Source organism: Dioscorea cayenensis, chromosome 19 (genome assembly GCF_009730915.1).
Source record: "Dioscorea cayenensis subsp. rotundata cultivar TDr96_F1 chromosome 19, TDr96_F1_v2_PseudoChromosome.rev07_lg8_w22 25.fasta, whole genome shotgun sequence".
In the NCBI taxonomy this organism is placed as follows: domain Eukaryota; kingdom Viridiplantae; phylum Streptophyta; class Magnoliopsida; order Dioscoreales; family Dioscoreaceae; genus Dioscorea; species Dioscorea cayenensis.
The window spans coordinates 1,814,403-1,824,984 of NC_052489.1; the positions used below are offsets into that span (position 1 = coordinate 1,814,403).

General features: G+C 34.7%; 2 protein-coding genes across 2 annotated transcripts; both read right to left on the bottom strand.

Moving 5' to 3' along the window:
- Nucleotides 1-302: 302 nt before the first annotated feature.
- LOC120250242 (sphinganine C4-monooxygenase 1-like) lies at nucleotides 303-1,418 on the bottom strand. Its single transcript, XM_039259035.1, has 2 exons — nucleotides 1,101-1,418; nucleotides 303-967 (listed from the first exon to the last, which is right to left on the bottom strand). Exons 1-2 carry the CDS (start codon nucleotides 1,323-1,325, stop codon nucleotides 422-424), a joined length of 771 nt encoding a protein of 256 aa, XP_039114969.1. The 5' UTR covers nucleotides 1,326-1,418; the 3' UTR covers nucleotides 303-421.
- A 6,468-nt stretch (nucleotides 1,419-7,886) lies between these two features.
- Nucleotides 7,887-10,390, bottom strand: LOC120249914 (probable galacturonosyltransferase 9). Its single transcript, XM_039258622.1, has 2 exons — nucleotides 9,110-10,390; nucleotides 7,887-8,341 (listed from the first exon to the last, which is right to left on the bottom strand). Exons 1-2 carry the CDS (start codon nucleotides 10,337-10,339, stop codon nucleotides 8,063-8,065), a joined length of 1,509 nt encoding a protein of 502 aa, XP_039114556.1. The 5' UTR covers nucleotides 10,340-10,390; the 3' UTR covers nucleotides 7,887-8,062.
- Between the last annotated feature and the right edge of the window lie 192 nt (nucleotides 10,391-10,582).

Here is a 10,582-nt window from a genome sequence, read left to right on the forward strand (position 1 = left end):
TTTTTAAAGTTTTTTCTTATGTTCATCAAACATTGAAAAAGCAAAGAATATATATTTCTTTTTTTTTATATTGACTTTCTAAATTAAATATATATTATATATTTGATTTCTGAATAATAATTCTAATAATATATTCTTTTGGCAAATAATTCGACGTAATGACAAGAGAATATATTAACTTTTATCAATTTTGCAGGGTTTTTTCTTCAACAATTAATTTAATTCAAAAAAAGATGTTGGTTTTCAGATAAGATTAATTTCTTGTGGCTTGGTTGATCTTTAATTCAATTATGGAAACAAAAAATACACCTTATCCTACATACAAATATAAATAAAAAACAAGTATAAATACAGGTACAGAACTTATACAGTATACATCCCCGTGAATGCACATGCATGGCAACAGTAGCATCATCTCTAGTTAGTCATCCTTGGTAAGAAGACAGACTTGGAAACCGCCTTCTTTCCTCTTCTCAACAGTAAATGGTCTGTAAGTTCCGAGTATCAAATCCCATGAGAGGAAGAAGGGCTGTGAGAAGTTGTACTTTTGGCCCTTGAGTTGGTGGTGAGTATCATGAAAAGCACAGTTATTAGGAAAGAAACCCTGGAGTGGATTCCAAGGGAAATACAGACCAGAGTGCACATCCAAGTTCTTGATGATGGCGAAGGAGTAGAAGTAGATGCTGGTTCTGACAGTCATGCCACTCACAACGAATGCAAGGGCACTTCCCAATGTGTCCAAAACCAGTCCATCCAAAAGGCTGCCATATTGAGCTCCATAGACGTAGGGTACTACGAGTGCATGGTGAGCTGAATGCGTGTGTTTGTATAGGAACTTATTCTCGTGCATGTAACGGTGCCCAAAGTACTGCACGGTGTCTATCACAGCCATGCCAATCACAAACTGAACTGCTATACGTGGCAGGGAGTGTTGTACTGTTGGTTCTTCTCCTTTCTCTTCCCAAACCTGCATGTGCACATACATGATCAACGTATGTAAGTGATCAATATATCCCAAGAGTAATATATTTAGATTTATGTAGGAAATTATTATATTTATGAAAAAAAATACATCAAGTTTATAAATATATAATAATCACCTTGGTTACTATGCAAACGGTGAGGATTTGGAGAGCTTGATGGGTGAGGACTCCTTTGATCACTTTGGATCTGGAGACAGTGTTCTTCTCCTCTTCTTCTCCTATTGGGTGTAGACGATAGTTCACACAGTGTTGTGCTAGAAATTCATAGAAGAACGAGAACACCCAGTACACAATAACCGGCACCACTGCACTCAACAGCTCATCTGATATCTCCATGCCCATTTTCTTCTATATATTTTGATCAAGCTCAAATATTTATGTATATATCTCTCAATATAATTAATTGATCACTAGCTACTTGTGTATTTCAGGAAGAAGCTAGCTAGGGATGAAGTGTATTGAAGGGAGGTGTAAGGGATGACATCTCTTTTTTATAGACAAGTTATATGTGAGAAATTTTCAAGCATGCAGAGTCCATATTTTCCATTTTTGGTATTATTCTACAATATATGGTCCAAGTCCATGTTGGTTTGCTAGCTTGTCTCTTTTCCAAGGGACTTGAACAATGGTCAAAATTAATGTGTTCTCTGAAATACCCCCAACATAGTTTTACGTTTTTACTTTTACTTTATTTTATCGCTGGTATTGATATACCCCGACTTATTTTTATTTTACTCTCTTTTATCACTGTCTTTGTTTCATACATTTCTTATACCCTCACTCAAGCACCAATCCAAAATATTTTAAACTTAATATCTTAGCGTGCACGAATATAAAATTTCTATTAAAATTTCTATTTCTGTGATATCATCTTGTATCAGTAAAAATTTAAACACGTCTTCTTAAAAAAAAAAAACTAATACCCTACACAAATTAAAAATCATCCTTAACAAATTTAATTTTTTGTTGAAATAAATGGTATAGCTGGAATAAATTTAAGATATTAGTTACAAAATATATGGCTTGTTTATCTGTGCCACTACAGTAATATTATTTTTTAAAAAATTTTAAATATATAAATGATATGAAGTTAATTTAAATATATATATATATATTTAATCCAAACACCCTGTAATCAAGATCATAAAATAGGACATCAAGTCTAAAGTCTAAACACCTTATGTCAAATCTAAAAATATTGAAGAAGTAATTAATCATTTCTAATTATAGTTTAATTATGACCATTCTTGTGTTATGTATGTGAACCGGTCATTCTCAGCGTTTCAATACGGTTTGGAAATTAATCACATGGTAAATGATTGAAGAAAGGTGTCAAGTTCAACATGATCATTAAAAAATTTAAAAAAAAAAATCACGTGATGGTTGAACACAATAATTTTCAAAGTCCCAAGAAAACGTTATTTCTTGGACTGTGGAAATTAATTCCGGGCATTAATTATTTCATAAAGTCCAGAGTTTGATTTTGTATTTGACAATTAGTTAAGAGTTTGGTTTTTTTTTTTAATACAATTTTGATGGTTATTAGGCAATATTACATATGGACATAATTTGAAATACAAATAAAATATTTTAATTAATAAAATTATGACATGATGCACAAATTTTTTAAAAAAAAAAATGAATAAATCAAATTTAAATCTAAATGAAGCAATACCCAGTAGAAGAACCATTAAAAAAAGAAAAAAAATTAGAAGGGAAACGAAAGTGTAAAAAGAATTTGATTACAATAGTAATAGATATTACAACCTCTTCTACAACTGATTAAAAAAATCAAAATCAAAAGCACTAACGTTAGGATTATGATCATATTAAAAAAAAAATACATTCAGTTTCTAGAAAAATTTCCGTTTTCAAATATAACTTACAAATTGGCTAAACAAAATCATGATTATATAGTTCCGTATAGATATACATATTCCACAATTAAAATAAATATTTTTCAATAGCTATAATTGGTTTTGAAAGGTTTAATGGAATGTTCAATGCAAAATTAGTGAATCCATCTATACATCTCTATAATTACTAATGCCATATATAATTAATGTAAATAAATTTTTAAGTGTAATAATATCTTTAAAACAATTCATAATTGTTCTTTTTTTAAATACATGGATGTACTTCCTCCGTTCATTTTTATCTATTATGGTTAACCGAATCTCACGTACTAAGAATTTAGTTATTTCACAAAATTTTATTCTCCCTCCGTTCCTTTTTTATCTGTCATAAACCAATGTTCTTTTTTATTTGTCATTTTTAAACATCAAAAAACATTTATTATTTTTTTTTCAAAATTACCCTAACACTTTATTCAATTCTCTTCTTGAAATTTAATATGAAAGAAAAATGTGAAGATATAAATTTGGGATAATTTTGGAAAGATAACTAATTTTTTATTAAATTATGTGAAATAACCAACTTTCTTGGTATGTGAGATTCGGTTATTCACGACAAATAATAAAGAACGGATGGAATAAAAAATTAATTATCTTTCCACAATTACCCATAATTTATATATTCTCATTTCTCTCTCACATTTAATTTCAATAAGAGAGTTGAATAGAGTGCGGTAATTTTGGGGGAAAAAATAATAAATGCATCTTGTTAAAAAAAACGATAGATAAAAAAATGGATTTATGACAGATAAAAAGAAAGGGAGGGAGTATAGACAAAATTAATGAATGCAATTAAACTTTTCTGTTACTAATGACATAATTAGTGCAACAAATATTTAGGTGAAATAATATTTTTAAAAGGATTCATAATTGTTCCTTGATTACAAATTTTGTACAGACATGTATTCTCCACAAAATAAATATTTTTCAATCACTATAATTGGTTTTGAAATGTTTAATGGTGCAATGCAAAATTATAAATCCAATTAAACCTTTCTGTTACTAATGCCATAATTAATGCAAACAAATATTTAAGTACAATAATATTTTTAAAAGGATTCATAATTGTTCCTTTCAAATATATGTATGTATAGGCAAAATTAATGATTACAATTAAACCTTTTTATTACTAATGTCATAATTTAATGCGACAAATATTTAAGTGAAATAATATTTTTAAAAAGATTCATAATTATTCTTTGGAATGTTTAGAGTAGATTATACATCTATTTTAAATATATGTATAGATTATTTGGAAAAGATAATAATATAGAAGGAAATACTTGATGTATACTTGCTTGACACTCTGAGAAAAACCGTAAAAAGAGCTTTCAAAAATTAAATTGAATAGTTTAACATAAATCGAGAGTATCAGAAGAGATTTAGGGATCTATATAGCAAGTAATTATTAATAGGTTTAGATAAAGAGTGTACACTAATCTTCTCCTTAATTCTTGATTATGATAAGTTGAAAATAATTAAAAAAATTGAGTTTGACTCACATGGTCCAACACAAATTAAAAAAATAAACAAAACTATGGGTTCAAGTATATAATTAATTTCAAAGAAGACTAAGAGACATTGCATCTTGGAAATGGTCTTATATAACTGATTTGGGATATCGATACATGTATTCAAATAATTCCACTAAAAGAATTATGCCAATTTGACAAACATTAATTGTCTAACTTGAATGTTTACCAAATAATTGCACATCTAATAAAATATTAAAACAACACAAGAGAATAGGGGTGGACATGGCCAGGGTGACCCATTGGCTGACCCAAGCCCAGCCTAAAAAAATATGAGATATGGGATTAAAAAGTTGGCCCAAAAAGTCGGGTTGGGCTCAAATATGTAGACTCGATTGAATTTCGGGCTGAGCTTGGGTTAGATGAATTTTAGCTCAACCTGAGACGACCCGAATAAATAAATGATATAATATATATATATATATATATAATAAAAAAGATATTTTTGAAAATACTAAGTAACTTTCTGGGCTTTGCTTTTGGTTTTTTAATATATGTATGTGTAGGGATGTGTGCATTCTTTTTCATCTAATTTTTTTTATTTAATTGTTTAATAAAATTTGAGGGGTTGTAATAGTGGTTTTATTTAATTATTTCTATTATTTCATACAAATTTATTTATTTTTTGGGTTGGATTAAGTTAGGCTAGATTGGGCCTGGGCTTAATGAAAATCAAATGGGCCAGGTTTGGACCAAAATAATTTGGTCTGAACATGACTTAGCCCAACCTAGCCCAGCCAGAATATATAGGTTGCATTTTTTAGTCTGACCAGCCTAGACCCGACCCAACCTAGCCCATGTCCACCTCCTACGAGAATAACGCTTCAAAAGAATTCAATAGCATAAAAGTAAAAGTTTATTGGTGGGTCAAACCAATTTCCAGAGAATGAAAACTTGGAAGAACTAAAGACAAAGACAAGCACATAACATTATTTAATTTACCTTACCATGTACACATTATCTACATCCTCGTCTGCAACTATAAAATGAGTGCGTGTATGCTTATATATATTAAATAAATGTTTGAAAAAAAATATATGATTTATTCATTTATGAATATATATATAATATGTTTTTTTTATGATAATTAGGTTTTTAAACTAAGAATGCAGTGTTTAATGATAGATGTTATATCATGATTTAATTGTTGTTATTTGTATAAATAATATGTGACATTATTGTTAGTTATTGTGGTTTGATACTGTTAGAAGATGTTGGATAATGTTAGGTATTTTTTTGATATAGTGCAAGAGTGAAAAGTGATTGTTAGATAGAAATCTAACAACCAGTGTAAGATGATGATATTGGTTTATAATATTTATCATAGTCACAAGGGGGACATATATGAGGCTGTTGGTTGAGATCCTGGTTGCACACCACTTTAAGCCTATGGAGAAAAAAATATATATATTCACACACACTCATGTATATATACACCTCATAATTTCATTGGTTGATACAAAGTCCTTTGTGGGGGCAAAATTTCAGATTTTTTTTAAAGAAAATATTAAGAGAGAAAAAAATTACCAAATTGCTTTGAGATTAGCAAAGTACAAAATGATTTGAATTATAAAATATTTTGCACTAACTTATTAAGGTTTAAATGATCTCAGAACTGCCTCCCATGCTGTGAGTTTCTGAGTTTCAGGGGATGTTTGAGTTAGAGGGTTTCCCTAATGCTTGAAGCAATGCAATGGAATGAAGGATGAATATGGTTACGGATGTTGGCATGGAGGATAGTTTTGTTATAATTATATTTTTTTTGCAATATGGTTTGCATTGCCTATTAAAAGTTTAACTAAAGAGTATTTTTACAAAATAAAATAAAATTTTGGAGTTTTGGACAAAAGCAGAATAACATGGGTTTGCACAAAACAATGTTTGACAGTATGAATGATGTGAACTTCAAATAGCAAAACTTATTCCATTATCCCTCAGTTTTCATTAAAGCATCAACTAAAGCTCTGAGATAATAATCAACTAACAAACAAATTTTATCCACCTTTTAAAAAAAAAAATTAATAAACTTTGGGTGTATCAAAATTTATAATTCACATACCATGTCTCACTCTCATAACTCCCATTACAAGTTCTTGGCACTGCAACACAAATACTCCCAAATTACAAATGAAGAAAATTTCTACATTTCCCACAATCAATCACAAACCATATATATATATATACACACACACACACCCAAACATGGATAAGAAAACTTAAATGCAACCTATGTCCTCTGGTTTATCTATCTGATTTGAGCTCGATTTATCTAATTTTTGGCCTTTGATAAAACAATGTAAAGGGAAAGACTTCATATAACCGATATCAAATAGTTGGGATATTAATGACTCATTGTTGTTGTTGTTGCTGTCAAGAAGATGGTGCAAGAAGACAAGAACAAAACAAGCTACAGTGAAGAATAAGAAATGGAAAATGTCAAACAGGACATATCAAGTTACCAACCTGCCACATAAAAGCCATAAAAGGAGAATCCAAGCTTATTAGATCTATATTTATAGAAAACCATCTAAAATTTATAGAATCAAGATGCAATGAAAAGGTTTTGTTGCATGTGTTATTCCAGTGAATGGGTGTCATAATACTCACATGCATGTTTTGGTGGTGGTAACCGATCAGTGCCACCAATCAGCTTTCTTGGATACAATTCACCACCATCTCCAGCTTGAGTAGGAGCATGAGTGCCAGTATTAACCTCCTCCACCATGACAGATTCAACAGACCCTTTGATTACATCTTGGAGCAAGTCTTTGCAAGGCTGATGATGCATCAGCATATGCAAAACCTAACCGAAGGAGATGAAGAACATAAGAACATAAACAACAACAATAAATTAAAGGAGAACAAGACGAACATAAGAACAAGGAAGAGGCGGCTTCCACATTTGCAAGTAACCCGGCAACTCACAAAAGCATCCATACTTATTATAAATCAAAGCTAGGTATAGCAGATTATGTCAAAAGAATTACCTATTAGCATTAACAATCATCTTCATAGGTAACCCTGACCCACTGACAAACAAAAACATTGAATATTTCTAAATGATTGACGCATGTGGTAGAGCAAATTAACAAAAGAGCATGCTATTGTTAAAGATAGATGATCAAACAATCAACGGTCAACTCTCATTCAAATCTACAAGTCCAGACACTAAGAATCACCATTGATACATATTAAAAAAGGATAGCATGTCGTGATATTGAAAATTGACTCATTGACTCACCAAATTCACCCAACACATAAGTAAATAGTATCCCATACCTTATGAAGAGTTGACTCCAGAATAGCCAATTTCAGGCTCTGCAGAAAGCCACACCATGGAAACTGTATCACATGGCAAAACCTTCCTCACAGATTAGTAGATTTCAAAGAAGAACAAAGTTTGCTGGTAAACTAACCTGATGCCATCAGGCGCATCACAATGCTTGTATGATAAGATATCTATAATAATAAATTAATTTTGGAAGGCAAGTGTGAAGAGAACATCTTTTGAACAAACAAAAGCATAGAGAAGGCACTTTTGCCCAGAAGAACAAACTATTTGACTCTACATAATGTGAGAAAGGGTGAAGCATGGAGCTGTATATAAATGAGTTCTGTTTCGCTAGCTGAAAGTTTAGACCCCAAAGTTGCAGAGGGGGAGGAACTCCATCTCAGTGTCAACATATTTGGTCCAAAGTTGCTTATATTGGTTCATGGCAACATCAAGCCAAGGCTTCATGTTTCCATTGAAATGGATGACTGCTGCATTATGGATCTCTTCCAAATTCACACTAGGATTGTACCCAAGCCCCATTACATGCCACGACTTGTCCAGTGGTGTTGTTGTCATGTAGAATGTCATCAGTCCTGCGGGTAGCACGGCCTCAGGTTTCCACAATATACCATCCTCATTCTGTCAGAAAATTTACAAATTCAGATGACCAGCACTTGAAAATCTGTTGACACAATCTACGCATGTTGCTTGAGGCAAAGAAATGTAGTATGCTAATTATAAAAAAAACTTAATAAAAAAGGCAGTATATGGAACCAGTTCATCTACATTCTTTCACCATCAACACAGTAAAAAGGTCAAAGGTAGTTATCAAAGATGGTAAAAACATAGCAAGTGAATCACTAGAAATCAGAAAAACAAAGGTAAACGATGATTCTCTAATGCAGAAATACTTTAAACTCCAGGACTCAAAAGGACTCGAGAGCATGAAGAGTAAAGTACTTGCACATGAAAAGTAAGTCGGATAAGGAATTCTAAAATGACATCAAAATATTCATTTTCTGTAGGCGTTTTAAACATAAATATATGCATGTGTGTGTGTGTAGGCGCACTCTAAACCTTTAACAACGTTTTTTTGGCAACAAGGATACATCATAATCCATGTTTTGTATGACATAGTTAAAATATTACTGGTATAAGTAAGAACTGATTATAGGCAAGGATTATCTCAGCAGAATTAACACAATAGGTAGTCTCACCAAAACTTTATGAAATGACCTACTTAAAACCATAAAAATTGTGTTTTGGATAAAAATTTCAAGCAGTGAAACTAATGCAAGCAGCATACTTGTGGAGTGAAGCTACACTCATTCTAAGAAATGGATGTTCTATATGATTTAAATTCAAGCATCAAACTATGTACAGAATCAATGAGGCGAATTTCCTCACCAGGCTTTGGTACTCTTGGAAGCGATCAGTGCAGTGCTCCCTCCTCCACGCATCGAGATCAAAGACATTGACGCCAAAGCTCCACGCACACACCCTGGGGCTGAAGCGCTCTGCCACCACTGGATGAGAGAAGTTCAGATACCTATCAAACCGCCGGAACCCACCGAAGCACATCTCCACCGCTCCGTTCACCCGGCCTTCCAAATCTACTCTCCAGAGATCGGCCAAATCCCTCTGCACGACCACATCGTCCTCCAAGAGCACAATCCGCCGCAGCTCTGGGTACATTGCCGGCAAGTAGAACCGAAGAGTGAAGAGATCGAGATCCTGGCGCCCCAAGGAGAAATCGGTGAGGGAGCGGATTTCGATGCGGGCGTGGCCCGGGGGAGGACGGAGCTTGAACCAGACGCGCATGGCCGGGAGGTACATCCGGTCAGTGACGACGTGGAATACAAGCCGGCGGGAATCGACAGCATTCTTGGCTGCGGAGGCAACAACGACAGCAACAGCAATGACGTTGTTGGAGAAGATAGCAAGGTGGTAGGCATCGGGATCGAAGAAAGCCGAGAGATTGGGGATGGGAGCAAGGGTTTTAGGGGCGAGAGGATGGGAAAGAAGGCGGAGAGCGAGACAATGGAGGGACTTGGGGGTGGAAGCAGCAGCGATGGAGCCAGAGAGTGTGCGGAGGCGATGGGCGCGGATGAGCTGATCGCGGGCGGAGAGAACGGTGTCTTGGAGCTTGTGGATCTTAAGCTGGGTGTCGAACGATTCCTTGGATTCCGAGACGAGCTGGCGGGCGATCTTAATGCGATCCTTGGCCTCCTTCTCCAACGGCCGCAGCGCGTCCTCATCGGGGATGGAGTCGGGATCCAAGCGGGGGAGAAGAGCGGAGAGGGAGAGCTGGAGATCGGTGAATTGGCGGAGGAGTCGGGAGTGGTCAAGTTTGAGGCGGAGGGAATGAGAGGCGTAGGCGGAGGCAAGGGCGTGGTGACCTGAGGCATGGCGGCGGAGAAGGTCGACGCGGGAGAGGAGGGGATCGGAGGGGAGAGAGAGGAATGAGCGGCGGTGGTGGCGGTGATCGGCAGGCGGCGACGAGGAGTGATCGGAGGAGGAGGAGGAGGAGGAGAGGAAGGAGACGATGGAGAAGAGAGAGAGGAGGGTGAAGAACGCGGAGAGCAACACGCGCCGTGAGATCGGGATCGGACGGACAGGAGGGCGCGATCCCGCCATTGGGATCTGGACTTCGGCGATGCCGACGAGGGGGCAGTGAGAGCGGAGAGAGTGAGAGTGTGTGATAATGGGTTTGGTTTCTTATAAATTGATTGAAGATCTACTGTTAACCGTTGGATTGATTTCTTGATTGAACCCACACCGTTGGATACGGTGTCGGTGAGGATGGCGTTAACGCGGGAATGCTTTTTTTTCCTTAACTACTTAATTAATTAAAACAATTCATTAACAATTCATTAAGAA

Coding starts and splice junctions, on each gene's coding strand:
- LOC120249914 (XM_039258622.1), bottom strand. CDS start 10,339: ATGGCGGGATCGCGCCCTCCTGTCCGTCCGATCCCGATCTCACGGCGC. Junction 8,342..9,109: donor TCCAAGAGTACCAAAGCCTG/GTGAGGAAATTC, acceptor ATTTTCTGACAG/AATGAGGATGGTATATTGTG.
- LOC120250242 (XM_039259035.1), bottom strand. CDS start 1,325: ATGGGCATGGAGATATCAGATGAGCTGTTGAGTGCAGTGGTGCCGGTT. Junction 968..1,100: donor CCGTTTGCATAGTAACCAAG/GTGATTATTATA, acceptor GTGCACATGCAG/GTTTGGGAAGAGAAAGGAGA.